The sequence below is a fragment of the Drosophila albomicans genome, chromosome 2L (genome assembly GCF_009650485.2).
Source record: "Drosophila albomicans strain 15112-1751.03 chromosome 2L, ASM965048v2, whole genome shotgun sequence".
In the NCBI taxonomy this organism is placed as follows: domain Eukaryota; kingdom Metazoa; phylum Arthropoda; class Insecta; order Diptera; family Drosophilidae; genus Drosophila; species Drosophila albomicans.
The window spans coordinates 15505744-15521733 of record NC_047628.2 but is presented as its reverse complement, the minus strand read 5'-3'; the positions used below and the strand labels follow the sequence as shown (position 1 = coordinate 15521733).

At 38.5% G+C, this 15990-nt stretch overlaps 1 protein-coding gene across 1 annotated transcript; it reads right to left on the bottom strand.

Annotated features, from left to right (window-relative positions):
• Positions 1 to 186: 186 nt before the first annotated feature.
• On the bottom strand, positions 187 to 1479 carry LOC117565061 (cytochrome b-c1 complex subunit Rieske, mitochondrial). The gene is made up of 3 exons (XM_034244008.2): positions 1249 to 1479; positions 573 to 952; positions 187 to 510 (listed from the first exon to the last, which is right to left on the bottom strand). Exons 1-3 carry the CDS (start codon positions 1340 to 1342, stop codon positions 292 to 294), a joined length of 693 nt encoding a protein of 230 aa, XP_034099899.1. The 5' UTR covers positions 1343 to 1479; the 3' UTR covers positions 187 to 291.
• Between the last annotated feature and the right edge of the window lie 14511 nt (positions 1480 to 15990).

Here is a 15990-nt window from a genome sequence, read left to right as displayed (position 1 = left end):
GTCGCGTCGCGTGTATTTTTTTAATGTATTAGGAGCAAGTGCGGTTGCTTAAAAATTGTTTTAGTAAATGCGAAAATACGTTGCAGCTAATATAAAAATTAAATTTATTTTCGCGCCCGCGTTTAGCATGTGTGTGTGTGGGACTTAACGTTGTGCTTAAAGGTAAGACAATAATTTGATTTCAGCTTTAATGTTTGTTTGGTTGTTTTATTATTAATTTACATCAATCCATTCACTATATTTTTTGCTGACTCGCGGGCTTTATATGCTTAAAAGGGGTAAACATAACGCTTAACCAACAACCAAGGTGCCCTCATCGGGGAACTCATGAGTGGGCACCTCCAAGTTCAATGGCGCCGGTCCCTTGCGAATGCGTCCAGATGCATCGTAATGGGAGCCGTGGCAGGGGCAATAATAGCCGCCCCAATCGCCAGCATTCGCAATTGGCACACAGCCCAAATGCGTGCAAACGCCAATCACCACAAGCCATTCGGGCTTAATGACGCGTTGCTGTAACGTAACACACAAATTTAGTATATTAAGCTAGTAAAGTATATTCGAAAAATACGCACATCGTCGGTCTGAGGATCACGCAATTCAGATGTGGCCACACCGCGTTCCGTTTGAATTTCGCTTGGGGTACGATGACGAATAAACAATGGCTTGCCGCGCCATTTGAACGTCACCGACTTGCCCTCGGGGATGTCGGCCAGTTTAATTTCGATCTTGGCCATGGCCAACACATCGGCTGTGGCGCTCATTGAGCTGACGAAAGCATTAACCAGTCCCTTGGCGGCATAAGCACCTCCAACGGCGCCAGCACCAACCATCAAGTAGGAGAAAGCCTTGCGCTCCTCTGTTGTCTGGTTGCGACGACGTGCATCCTGCACCGAGTCACGACGATAGGGAGAGAAGTCGGGAACCTGCAGATCGGTGTGACCCTGGCGCGTAGCTGAAAGAGGAAAATGCATTAGTATCCCATTCACTAAATGCGTCAGTAGTGTTGTTTTGTGTGTGTGTTGGTGCGCTTGTCAATCAGCTGTTTTCACTTGTCTCGGGGGTGGAGGTTATGTTGAAATTACGTAAGGAAACTCGCAACTTTAGCAATTGCAGAGTTGAAAACATTGCAAAAATTGCATTTAGTTAATCCGTGTTTGCATCCTCCATACATAATTCATACACTTGGGGCGCCTACATTATGTAACTCGACTGTTGCTGTCGTCGTTGTCAGAGATTACTTGTGCTTACCAACGGCATTGACAGCGACACCGCTTGCACGCAGGCCCGTGGACAGCGCTTGTGCGTTGGAGCGCACAAGGGCACAGGAGACGGCTTTCATCATCTTGTGGCTTGAGTTTAGTTTGTTACTTATTTGTTTTTGTATCGAAAATCTCGTTGACGAGACCAACGTCGTCCGTCTACTTTGCTGTTGCTGTGAAAACCAGAGTGAACGTTTGCAGCAAGTCAATAAATACCAAATCAGTTTATACGAATTTTTTGACAAATGTCTATACAAAACAATATAAAATGCAAAGCATCAATGGATTTTGTCAAGTTTATATATTCTGTTATTGGCAAACGTTGCTATGTGTCATAAATTTTTTAAATATTTAAAGTTTATGTAGTATTTTGTACATGACGCAAAATGAGCTACATAGCGCAATAATGCTGTACGTAACGCAATACGCTCACGTAACGTAACAAGCGTTACGCAGCGTTTATTAAGTGGGCAGTACGCAAAGTTGCGACTCACTTGATGGCTCCGTACGCATTATTTGACTCACTTAAAGTTGGTTGCGTACTCAAAATTTGAACCACATGAAGTTGGATGCGCAAGTTTAAAAACCCGCTAAGTTTTGAATTTGAAAATCGCAATTGTTATTGTATTAGTAAATAGGGTACAACTGAATATATAATTAACCTTTCTTTTCAATGTTATTGTTGTGTACGTTTGTTACTTATATATTATTTTTAATAGATTCTACTGCAATCTTTTGAAAGTCATCATTAATCTTTCTTCTTACGGATTAACGGCAATGCACAATGTGGTATTAAAAACTTTCCCTTAATTTTTGATCTCCGATTTGATAGAATTGCATGCTAATAATCCCCATCCTCTGTGTCAAGGTAAGCAACCCTCATTAATGAAAAGTTTTCCTTATGAAAATTAGCGACTGCAACAGTTTAGCTTTTGGCAAAAAAGGGTTTTCACGGCAAACCGGTTGTGAATCATCCACCCGACCCACCACCACACAGTTTGCACAGTTTTCCTTTTTCCGATTGCATTTCCCCGACTGAGCTCAGAATGATGTCATTTGATTCAAATCCTGCGCTTTGATGTCCTCGTTGAGCACAGCACAAATAATTGTTTAGGCATGGGGTTGCAAAGGGGGATTGTGTTTTGGGGAAATGTCAGTCAACAAGGGACGGGGGAAGGGGAAACTCAATTCGTTTAACAAAATTAATAAGCGCATTGTGAGCAGCATTTGGATATTTTTGTGTTGATGTTTTATTTTTATTTTTATTTTTATTTTTGTTGGTGAGAAATTGTTCGCTGACCTCATCGTGTTAAACCGCAAAACAATAAACGCATAAAATGCTCGTAAAAAAAATGCATAAAAATGAGCAACTTGCCGCAAATAAAAAACACAAAAAATTGTGTATGCGCATAAAAGTAGGCAACGTCAAATAATTCGCCAAACTTTAAACCGAAAGAGAGTAGCAAAAAAAAAATAAATAAAAAAAATAAAGCTGTAAAAAACGGCAAACGCGCAGCCGGCAAAAGTAATTCCTTTGGCGCCAGGCCTGTGATTATCGAAAGTAGTTCTTTTTGATGTCGAAAGTTTTTCGGCCTCCCTCGCTCTCCCTCGCTCCCAAACTCCCCAGTCTCTAGGTGGCATGAAACGAAAGCGAAAGGCGAATCTACTGCTGCTGCTGCTGCTGCTGCTTCTGCTTCTGCTGCTGGGCAATCTGCGCACATAACGGCGCCTCTATGTACTTGCTTTCACACACATACCAGCAAAAGACCCCCTTCCCCCTCTACGCACACACATACACAGAAAGAGGAGCGCACACACTCTATAACATTCGCATAGAGACATAGCAGAAAAAGTGCGTGAATTTTTGGGGGGCCAACAGGAAATCATTTGGGATGCACCGAAACACAATTACACTAACGAGGCGGGCAAAGGGAAAGGGGATAGAGGATAGAAAGGAGACAAGAAAGTGGTTAAAGAGCGAAAGAATGTCATCATATATTACATATTTCTCTGTATGAAGGGAATTCCCCTTTATTTTCTGTCTGCACAGCAAATATTTCCGTCGTTTCATTCATGCATGTTAAAGAGTGGAAAAATTTATGGCACACATAAAGCGTGCGTGGTGGTTGCACTTTCAAGAATTACGATCAATTATATTTTACAGATTCGGTTATTTATTTATTTGTTTCAAAATTTTTATTAATAGTATGTTGATTGATTATGTTGATGAATAGAATTTATTTGTTATAAAATATCTAAATAATTGAGCAAAATATATAACAAAATATAAATCTCAATATGAGATTAAAATATGCATAATTTGAATAAAATTTTTTCTAACTAAATGAACAGCAAATACAGCAGAATATAAAATTAGGACTTCAAAATGAAATGTAATGTTGATATCACTTACAATGTCAATTGATAGATTGTTAATTTGTTAGATAATAGGTATTGCAAATGCAATTTATTTATATTGAATGGGTGTAATAAAGAGAAGATTATATTAATATTATACCATTATAAATAGTGGAATGATATGTCTCTTTTTAATTGATTTAGTAATTTCAATTCAGCATTTAAATTCAGTCTGCTTATACAAGCTACTTACAAAAAATGTTTCTACTTTAAAATTTTTAGTTTTCTTTTCATTTTTACTTTAAATATTCATTTTATTAGATTTGCAAACATTCTATATTATTACTTCGATTTTTTAAAATGCAGTTTTTAAATGTAGATTTATATAGAACGAAATTTCTTTACCAACAGTTAAAATTCGGCATGTAAGCTCAGTCTGTTTATGACAGCTACTTAGAAGAAATGTTTCTATTATTACAAGTATTCGACTTTTCTTAATCTTCACTTTAAATGCTTCATTCTGCTTCAACTTTACTTTTATTAGGTTCGCTAACATTCAACGTTTTTTCTCATTTTGGCAACGACTTCTGAATTGAATGACTTAAATTTTGATATCAATCATATTACGAAATTCGTTTACTATGAGTTGAACATAATTTTACTAGAATTTTTCTTTCTCTTCTTTATTTGTAAATAAAGTATGGGCATTAAAATATTAGTACGACGATGCATAAGAAAGTGGTTTATTGTAGATGCCCCTTTTAAAGCTAAATCATATTCTCCTTCATAACTTTCCCTCTGGCAAACATTGTAAAATAGTCAAGCTTATCATTTGAAATTTTGATAACAAATAGTTTAACCTGTTTTTATTTAAATTTTTTAGTTTCCTTTCAATTAGTCAATAAAATTGTGGCTCTACAAACTGATATGAATTTCAAATGCAATCAAAAGCGTCAAGAAAAGTGAAAGAAACTGTGTCTTGATCTGTTTAATAAGTTTTCCTCTTGCAAACACTATGAAATTCAATCTGTTTATATAAGAAAAGAGAAAAGAATTGTCGCTTGATAACTTTCCCTCTGACAAACCTTGTGAAATAGTCAAGTTTACCAACTTTGGCAAGTGTATTGCAATAGCACAGTTAAAACTATGCCGCGTAGGCGACGCAGCAGCAACAACAACAACTTAAAGGCAGCAGCAGAAAGCAAACTGCGGAAACTCGCACCCCTTCCACACACACACACACACAGGCACACACATACCCCCCACCTCACTTTTGCCAGACTGCGTTACACTTTTCAGCAACTTTTACATTGGGCAATGGCGCCAACTACAACAGCAGCAGTAACAGCAGCAGCAACAGCAACAACAACGATAGCAACTGCTTTTCTGCTGCCTATTTTTCAACCCCCTACCACAAAGTTATAGAGCCGAGGGCTGCTTTTCCAGCTCCAGCTCAATGTGTGTGTGTGTGTGTGTGTGAGTGGCGTGTGCAGCGTTGCGGCTGCGGCTGTGGCAATAACAACAGCAGCAACAGCAACAGCAACAACAACGACGACGACGACGACGACAGCAACATTGCCGCTTATCGCAACATCAACCAAGCATAAAGCTCAATACACACGCACCACACCCCCGCCCCTCAGCAAACCGCCCTGCAACAACAGCTCGCCCTCGCCCCCCCTTCGCTGCCCCTCCCCCCTCTGTTGCCACCGAGTTTGAGGAAAGTTGAAAGTGGAAAATTGTGCGTGGCAGCCAGAAAGTTTTTGAGCTGAGCCGACGAGCTGAGTGACGGCCTCCAAAGTGAACTGACTGACAGTAGAGAGTTTGCCACCCGTCCCTCCCCCTGCCATAACCCGCCTCCGCCCTTTCCCCTCCCCTCTTATCTTATGCCATGCAAAACCCATTTACTCCTTGGGCGTCTTTCACTGGAAATTAAATGAGCGAGCTGTGCAACGCCTGCAAAAGCAGAAGCAGAAGAGGAGAGAAGCGGGAAGTGGGAAGCGTGTGGCATGTGCAGCCTTTAAGATGCTTGCGCTGGCCGAAGAGTCCCAAGAGTTGCCACCAACAGAAAAAAAAAAGAAAAACCGAAAATGTAGCACAGCTGGCATTCATTTTGTAGGCTGCTCTCTCGGTTTGCATTTAAAGTTATTATGCCAAGGGCCACGATTTTCAGCTTGGGTCGCTTGCGCTGCGTGGGAGTTTTCATCATCTTTTAGTTGTTGTTGCTGCTGCTCCTGTTGTTGCCACATGCTTAGCGAGGCCGCTTTGTTGCCTAGCTAAGGACTTGTATATCCATCGCTTTCTGCCCTTTTTTTGGGCTCTCTTTCTCTTAGTTGGCTGAGCCATTTTGTCAGCCAGAGGATTAGGTGACCATGACAATTGGTCAATGGCCATTGGTCAAAATGGGCGTCTGTTTGTTTTCATCTTTAAAATGCGAAACCCCACAGCAAAAAACAACTTTAAAATGACTCGCAAATTATCCTTTTTTTTTGTGTGAGACAAAACAATGCAACATTCTAGTGCTTTCTTCGGGGAATTCAGTAAAAAGTTTTAATGGAATTGGCTTCAAATGTCTAATGAAAAGATGAGTAATGATGTAGAGCATAGAATGAAAGCACGTATTGTGATCGCAGGTCCTCTTTATTTATCTGGTTAACACAGTCTGTTCGATACTATGATTAAATCTGAGATTTATTATCATATCTCTTAACTCTACTTATGTTGTATTTAAGTTAATATTACAATTTCAGTAGCTTTTCTATACTGTCATGTATTCATCACTGCCAGCTGGCTTCAATATTTCTGATTTTAGAAATTTTCATTTAAATTATTATTAGTCTTTTATTGAAACAATGAATAAAATTCCTTTTTGCACTAAGACGAGCTAGAGCGAATAAGGCCTTCAGACAACATTTTAATATTCATATCATTAAATGCAAAGAAATTAAGTTTAAAAGTATTTATTATATTGGAAACATTCATTAAATACTTTGACAAGATTAAATAATAATTGTTAAATAAACAAGACTGCAAACTTATTTTATTTATATGTTTAATAAAACATCATCTAATAGCAAAGTAATAATAAAGAAATACATCAAGAAGTTTCTCAGATTTAATCTATTAGAAGTTCCTTACAAAATGTTGTACATATATTTTTAACTATTATTGTTGGTGAATACAGATTTTGATTCGATTTTTTGTTGTACATTTTTTAGAGAGATTTTACTAGCACTATTTACTTTTATTCCACAATTGTAACTTGATAATTTGACCTCTTCAACTTTATAAGAAATTCACGTTTTCAAGATTCAAGATTTGACACCTTTTATTCATAATGCACTTGAGCAATGCAGACTTAAATATAAATTGTTAGACAACTGAATTTGGTACACATATTATAAACGAATTTTAAAAGCGTTATTTTACTATTCAAAAACTTCATCACCTAATTATTTATTTAGAAAACGATTTTATATTTTCTCAATTACTCTTTCAAAAATATTCTTATGAACAGAAGCCAACTTTCGTTTTCATTTTATTTAGTGAAGAATCTGTACAGCAAATTTAAAGTACCTTAACATCACAGGAGTATCAAATATAAAAATAAACCAAACCTCAACATAAATTAAAGCAAACTGAGGATCATTGCGAATTGCCATACAAAATAAATAGTGTTGCCTACTTTCAGGCAGATATACAAAAATCGTTGCCTACTTTCAGGCAGTTCATAATAATCCCTTCATAGTGGAAAGCAACTTTCACGCTTAACCTATTTATTATTATATCCAATCTATTTTGACTGTTCCAAGCTCTATATGAAATGTTACCACTCCCCCCGCCCCCAACTCGAAGCGTCCCTTATAAAGCCCACTGCCACGCCCCTCGCACTTTAAACTTTGTTGACATTTTTCAATTTGCGGCAACTTGAAAGTTTTGCCAAAAAAAAAGAAAGCAAAAAAAAAAAATAAACTTTGCCTCGAAGCTAAAGGAAAAGAAGGAAAACGAAAACGAAAATGTAAAAGGAAAAGCGTCAATGAAACCTGCCCTAAATTTGCACAAGCGGCTTAAAACAACAACAACAATGACACAAAAAGGAAACAAAACATATAAAAAGCACAAAAAAAAAAACACTGAAACGAAGAAAGTGAAAATAAAAACAGGACACGAAGCGTGGCAAATAAGGCGCTGCAGAAGCAGCAGCAGCACAAGTCGCACAGCGGGGGGAGGGGATAAAAAGGTGGAAAGTGGCGCAGGAAGTTCTTATTGAAGAAGAAGAAGAATAAGCAGCGACAGCAGCGGAAGAAAGGAAACGTCGACGCTGCGTTTTCTTTTTTTTTTCTTTTGGCTCGTTTGCTGCGTTTCTTGCTGCGCTGTCTACTTCCCTCCTCCTCCCCTTCTCTCTTTCTCTCTTTCTTTCTCTTTCCCTGCCTCTTGTCTCTCTCAGGACTCCAGCAGGACACGCGCCATAAGCAAAAGGAGGCGCAGCACGCATAAATCTAATGCCAAATTACATTATTTTGTCATTTTGGGGCCGACGCACACACAGCGTCAAAACTCCCTTCTCCCACCCCCCCGTCTCCCTCCCCCTCGTTGTTGCCATTGCTGCAGTGTCCTGGCCACAGGGCATAAAACACTGTCAAAAATAAACTTGCGTCGAGCAGCAGTCGCAACAACAGCAACAGCAACAAAAGTGAAAGCGAAAGTAAAATATAAAAAGAAAAAATGCAGAAAGCTCTTGGGGTAAAAGTTTTGTTTGCCTCCCCCCGCATCCTCCGCACTCGCTGTTGTTGCCTGTAAAAAGTACATTATATGCAAGCCTGCAAAGGAGCCAGAGGGGGTGTGTGTGTGTGTGTGTGCGAAGAGGTGGAGGGGGACTGTCCCTGGGTCTGGGGTTGTTTGCCAAGTTCGCGGCCAAAGCCGAAAGTGAAAGTAAATGCAAGCGAAGCTCGCGCGTCGCAGTCGCTGCCGGCGTTGCAGTCGACGTCGACGTCGCTGCCGACGTCAGTGTCAGCCAAATATCCTTCGGCACGTTGCTTGGCCAAGGACATTGCGGCCATTAAAAATCGTAGCGCTTTCTTGAGACGCGACTGCAGCGATGTTGTGTGTGAAGCGCACTTTTCTCGCTCTCTTTTCTCTGCACTTGCGCTCGCTCTCTCCGAGTGAAAACTCGCTTACGCTCTCTCTCTGTTTCTCTCTCTCTCACGCTCCCTGCTCTCTTTGCTGCTGCGCACTTTGTGCACTTTCACTTTCTTTGCCTTGCCCTTTACCTTCGGCAGCTTTTCACTTTCGCTTTTTTCAACACAGAGAGAGAAAAACCCTGAAAAGTTCGTCGACGTTTTGTCCCTCTATTGCTATTGCTGTCTCACTCTAAGCTTTGTCTCTCTGTCGCACGCACTGCGACTTCCTGTCTGTGTGTGTGGGCTTCCGGTTTTGTTTTTACAACTGATAAGGCGTTAGTCAGGCGACGCAACGCAACCCGCCGCCTGCCCCAAAAAAGTATGCTATGCTTTTTGCTTCGCTCCCCTTTTATGAATGTGTGTGTGCGTGTGTTTTTGTGTTTTGGGAAGACGACCAGCAGGCGCCCCTTTATTGTTGTTGTTGCCTGGCGTTGCAAGGATCAAGGACGTTCAAGAAAACAGAAATGGGCGACGCTCGGCTTCGTGCTTCGCGTTCCAAACTCAACTCGAGTCGAGTCGAGTCGAGTCGAAAAACCGAAAAAACTGCAGGGCGTACATTTCATTTACTTTGGGGCGTCGCTGTTGCTGCTGCTGTTGTTGCTGCTTTTTGGTGGTGGCTTGACTTTGACATGGGTACATTGGGGAGAGGTTAAAGGGAGGCAGCTGTCTAAGAGTGGGGAAAGTTGGGTGGCTTCCTTTTTGCGGCTGCAGCTGCCTCGACATTCAAGTATATAGCCGAAAAGATGTGCGTGTGCGTCTTCTATATACATTAATGGAATAGGGAAAGGGAAACTCTCTCTGTTTGAGTGTGTGTGTGTGTGTGGATTGCGGCTGCAGTCCTTTATTGAGGCGCCACCACCACCACCCACAAAAAAAAAAAAAAACAAGAATAACAACAAAAAATAAAAAGCACTTTTGGAAGCCTACGAAAAGCGACCGCTCGCTGCGTTTGTAATTTTGGCGCTTTTTGTGCGTGTGCAGCATTGTGACTGACGTTGATTGCTATTGTTGTTGTTGTTGTTCGTTGTTTGTTGCGTGTATATAGACCTATATAATATTGCGACTTCTGCGTAGTTTTTGCCACTGCACAAGCACAAAAATTTCATTTGCTTGTGTTGATTCTTATGTGGGTCGCTGCCTCTGCTTCTCTAGTCTCTGGTGTCTTGCTTCATGTGCGGTGCATAGCAATGAGAATTTATATGCCACACTCCCTTCCTCCCTCTCTCTCTTGCGGTGCGTTAGTTTAAAGTTGAGTTGCTTTCCCTTTTTCGCCTTTTTTGAGGCTTTTGCGGGTTTTTTGCCTTCCTTTTCAACTTGGTTTCCTCATCAAGTGCGTGCCAAATGTCTTCGTATGCGGTTCCTTTTTTTTAGGAAAGCGGGGGAAAGCGGTTTGAACTCGTTTCCTTTAAACTTAATTGCCAACATTCAGTTTTTGTGCTCGAGCCTGGATTTAAATACCTTGGAGATAAATAGTTAAATACACAACATATAATTCAGAAAGGGAAAGCATGCGAAATGCTAATGAGCGTTGAAATGTCAGCAAATGTTTTAGTTAATTGTGAGAAATTGACACTCTTGTGTGGTTAATCATTGACTTTAATATCAGCTGATGAAGTTTTGAGGACAATTATAAATAGAACATAAACTAAATGAGTATTTCAATGTTAAGCATAAACTACATTATTAGATTATAACTACATTATTAGAAATAAGTACTAAAACAAAAAATGTACTTAAATATATCAGCTAACGAATTATAGGAGACTTTTTAATAACAGCAATAATATCATTAATAATTATAGTGATACTAAATCATTAAATACACCTAGAGAATCTGAAAGAAAACTTACGATACAATGAATTTTTTGATATTGTTGAAATAAATACAACAAAGAAATTAATCATTAAATTGAGTAATAGTTTATCATAGTTTATGTTAGTTCATTATAGTAATTGTGAATCATTAACTGCAATAAAAGCACAATTTTCATAGTCAAATTTTAAAATAAATAAATGTCAATCCAAACACTCCTAACAAAATGCTAGTATTATTTGTATTATATGAAGTTAAGGGTAAAATGTCAATGATATACTCTAAAATGTTCTTCAAACTCAAATATCACCCATATGTAATACTATTAAAAGCAATTCCCTTAATAGTAATTATGAAAACTCTGCCATGAAACTCAACAAGTTTTCTTTACTCTAAACTTTCTAAACTCAATACTTTCATACTGCTATAGAATTTCTACAAAATTCTTAAACATATGCTGTACATTTGTACATCATAAATTATAGTAATTGAAAAGATTTAATAAAGATTTTTTGCAAAATTTTGAAATATGTAAGTGCAATCATATTTTAAGAATATTTATAGTAAAGATTTCAAAATTGTTGCAATGAAAGTATACGGTGTACTAATATAGTGTTTAGAACTCTATGGTATATTTGGTATATGACTTTCGGTATATTTTAGCATTTTATGGTATATTAATTGGTATATTTTATTTAAGTAAAAATTTCAAAATTATTGCAAAGAAAGTTTTACTCCCTACCAATAGGGTGTTTACAACTCTATGGTATATTTGGTATATGACTGTCGGTATATTTTAGTATTTTGGTGGTATATTTTTCAAAAAATACCGCACTTTTATGCTTTTAATGGATATGGGGGACTGTAGCATTCTTTCATGTTGTATTTGTCTCCAACTCATAAGTTTTTTTTTCTTAACCCACTTCACCTTTTGATTCGCATTACTTTAGCTTTTTTCGCGTATTCCCACTGCGCATTTGCATTTGACTCAGTTGTGTTCGAATCGCTTTTGGCTTTTGCTTCTGGCTGCTGCTTTTGTGCGTTTGTGGCATCCTCTTTCATTCAGAAATTACTCAATGACAGCACCTGCCCATCAAAATCAGCAGCGCTTTCTCCCACCTCTCTTCGCTTCGGCTTTTGCCCTAGCAACTTGGCAACTACCTGTGTTCCCCCTTCTCTTATTTTATTTGCTGTACTCGCTTTTGTCCCCCTCCTCTGACCTCCTCTTGAGTTTTTACTACACTCGTACAATCTCGAAAATGTCAATCAAAACAAAATGTCAGCCTGCAATCTCTTTGCTTTCTTCTCTTTCCCTTTCGCTTTCCCCCAACTCAACTGGCAGCTCATTTGAGCGCAATCGTTGCCATTCGTTTCGCTTCGCATTTTCCACTCTGTGTGTGTGTGTGTGCGTGTATTTGTGTGTGTGCTTTAAGGGGGGCTTTTCAGCTTTTCTACAAAAACAATTAAAAAACTTTCGGGATTAAAATGTATTTGTAATTATGTATTAGGCCAAATAAAAACAGCTAAAAAACAAAAACAAAATAAAAATGTTCGAGGACGCTTTTGTTGTTGTTGTTGTTGTTACTGATAGCACACACACACACACACACAATCACATAGCTACTGCTTTGGGCTATGTAAAAGCTCCGCTTGCTGAGGTACATACTCAACACAGGAAACACGCGCAGCAGCGACGCCAACGTCGACTGCGACGGCGACGTCCAAAAATTTTTGTGTTGCATTGACAGACGCAGCCTACGCACAACATACACACACATACATATACACGCACACAGTGGGAGAGTAATTATGTTGCCCGGCATCCTTCGGCTCTGAACCAAGCCAAGCCTCTGCCAGCTGCCCCGCCCCTGCCCCCCGTCAGCTCTTCCCTTTGGTATTTTTAGTTGTGCTTCTCTGTCTTGTTTTCATTGCATGCCTCAATGCCCCCCCACTCTCCTCCTTCTCCTGCCTTTCCTGGGCTTAGCCTGCCACCCACTAGTTGTGTGTCTATGTGTCTCTGCCTTTCTATGTGCGTGTGTGTGTGTGTGTGTGCGTTTTGACGTCGCCGTCGACTGCGCAGCTCATTGAAATTTGAGGATTTTTGTCTCAGTGCCCTAATTAATTTTACGTACCATGAAAATCATTGTTTGTTGCTTTGCTTTTACTCTATTTTCCCTCTTGTACTTGCTCTGCTGCTTCTTACTGTTTGCTGTCACTGTATGTGTGTGTGTGTGTGTTTAAGTGTGTGTGTGTGCGATTGCGAGTCGCATTGCACTATGGGGCATTTTCCATTTTAGCTGGCATTTAATATTACGAGTAAACCATAAGAGATTTTTTACTGCAGTTTTCGTTATTATGTTACTTTATTCCCAAGGAATGTATCATAGAAAAGTAGGCGTGGCAACACCTCTACCGCCCACAAAAATCGAAAAAAATTGAATATTACGGACACCTATGGAGTTAGTATTATAAAATTTTAACACCACTATGTACTTACCCTTCAGAATTCGACACGCCCCTTAAAATTTTTCCCCGCCCCTTCCGCCCACAAAATTTTGAAAAAACTAAATATTTTGAGCAGTTTTAGAGCAAAAGACCCCATTCTTGGTAGACATAATGTAAATCCTATCCCGGATGTGCACTGCAAATTTTGTGCCGATCGGATCAAAAACAAGGAAGTTATTCACAAAACATTGCTTCAGACGGCCCTTCACTCTATTTCCTACAGAGCTCTGCAGAGCACAAATCGGTGTTGGAAAACGTGAGGTTCCCTGAGAAAAAAGCAAATTGTGCCAATTGTGCGGAATTGTGCAGAATAAGACAACTATTGATGGAATAAAGAATTGACAACACTACAACATACACTTGAAGTTTTTGCTAACTTTTGCTAACTTCATTTTCAAAATCCTTTCCAAAGTTGAAAATTGTTCTTCAAAATCCAGCTTAAAAGGCTTTTAAAAATTTGCAAAATATTAGTATAAACACACACAATTTGATTAATTATTTACATTTAACATATAGCACAAACATGCAAATTATTATCCATCACTTCTTTTTTTTTTGTTAATAGCTTTCAACATAAATAAATGAATAACAAAGTTCACTCAAAAAAATATGCAAACTTAGCGCGCGTGCTTTCGGATGCAACAGCTGACTTTACAGCTGTTATGCTCAAAAGAGCTGTTAGATATACATGTTTTTGGTACGAGCCATAACAGTTTGATGTTCTGTTAATGCATTGACATTAACATTTTTCTAATTGGAACACTTTTCAAAAACCCCTAAATGCCAGCTAAAATGGAAAATGCCCCATAGTGCATTGCAGAGACAGAAACCTGTTTGAGCTACAACAACAATGAAGACAACGCAGCAGCTCGCGCATCTCATAAGAACAGATTCCTGCAACACTAGTCGCGACTACACTGCACAAAATTTAACCATAGTTATCTATGCAATTTGTTATATGCAGCTAAGATAGTTTTACTTACAACTAGTTGCACAACAAATCACAATTTTTTTATTTCAATCAAATGCAGAGTAAATACAAATCTCTATTTAACAAAAAAAATAATTTCTGAGTATTTATACAATATTTGAGCATTCATTAACATTGCAAGCCTATTAAAGTAAATAAAATAGAAATCATTATTAATCAACAAGAAAAAGAACTATGGGTGTTATAATTGACAGGCCAGATTTTAAATACTATTAAATATTATAAAAATACACATATGAATGAGAGGCAATCAGAATTCACTAATAAAGAAGAGACAAGTAATGATAAAAAAGTGAATTTGCATAAAGTTAGACAAAGTTCTTATTAATAATTTGAATTGTAACAAAAAAATTGTTTACATTTAATATACTTTTTAGAGTAGAAGATGACTTCTTCTGGCTGTTACATACATTTTATGGAGGCAGTAAGTTATAATACCTTTCTATCTTATGAGTAACGGGTATAAAAATTCAACATATTGCTTTGACTGACAATCTTAAATGTCATATGTTTATTTTGCACTCTATGTTAAATTTTGAATGTATCAATATATCAAATATACTCTTTAGTATATTTTTAGTATTTTTGTGGTATATTTAGAAATGAATACTACGTTGTTTTGCTTTAATTAAAAATGGGTTTTTGAGCAATCTCGACTGTGGCTTTCTTACTTGAATTAAGAGTTCCTTTTGCAGCTAATCAGCATGCTATCAATTTGTTGTTGCAGTATTAGAACCACTTTTCGTAAATTCCTAAACAATTCTTACAATGTAGTATGTATTTTATGCAGCTTTCAAGCTTGCTTTGAAATGCTTTTGTTGCAGTGTATATAACTCCGGCAATCTCCTCAAATAGAACGCACTTAAACTGCGCCATATTTTGCCGACATTGTTGGCCTAAACGTTTGGCTAGAAGAACATTGGCAGCGTTGTCGTTGCTGTTGTCGTTGCCGTTGCCGTTTGCTGTTGTCGTTTTTGTTGACGTTGTTGTTGGTCGTTTGGAAATTTGAGAAAATTAGGTTTTGTTTTCGCTGTTGGCAAGCCGGCAAGCGAAAGACAGGCAATGTCCTGGCACGTCCTGCGTCCGCGTCTTCATCTGGCGGCCTAACCTGTTTTCTCTGCTCCCCTCCGTTCGTGTTTTTCTCTTTGTGTTTTTGTGCTGAAGTTGCCGCCGTGGTTGGTTGGTAATTAAATGCTGCGTTGCTGGACCACAGCAACAAGGCGAATAAAGGGGAGGAGAGAAGAGAGAAGAGAGTGGAAGTCGATGGCAGGCACCTAATCAGCAATCCCAGCAGCGATGCTCGAATCTGAGCCGACGCCTTTCACCCATTCCTGGGGTGGAAATTATGCAAATGCCAGTTGCCAGTTACCAGGACCAAGGACCAAAGACGACCCTCAGCGCTTTTTTGGCTGGCAAATTGTTTTTCATTGCTGCATTTAAAATATGCTCCAGTTCTCATTTGCCATGGCTACAAATGGCTCTGGCAGTTTAATTAAAATTTCACTTTCGATGTGCTTCCATTTTTTAACCCCACTGGAATACCGAAGCGAAGCAAAGCAGTTGCATTTGAATGCTAAGTACGTCTCAAAAGACGCGACTGATGAATTGATAACTCTGATAGCTACGATTCTACGATATCTAAGACAATATTTTTCAAAGATTATTTATCAGATGGATTGAAACAATAGGTTTTCTTGAAATTTAATACTTTTGAAGATAAATTCAAGCTTAAACGGGATTTTCATTGCAGTATTTGAGAAGATTACATGAGAATGGGAAAGCAGCTTTCCATTGAATAGTTGTAGATTTATTATGCATCAATAACGTTTATTAATTAGCTGACCAATTGCCATAGCTTATTATTTTGATTAAGTACTTAGTGAT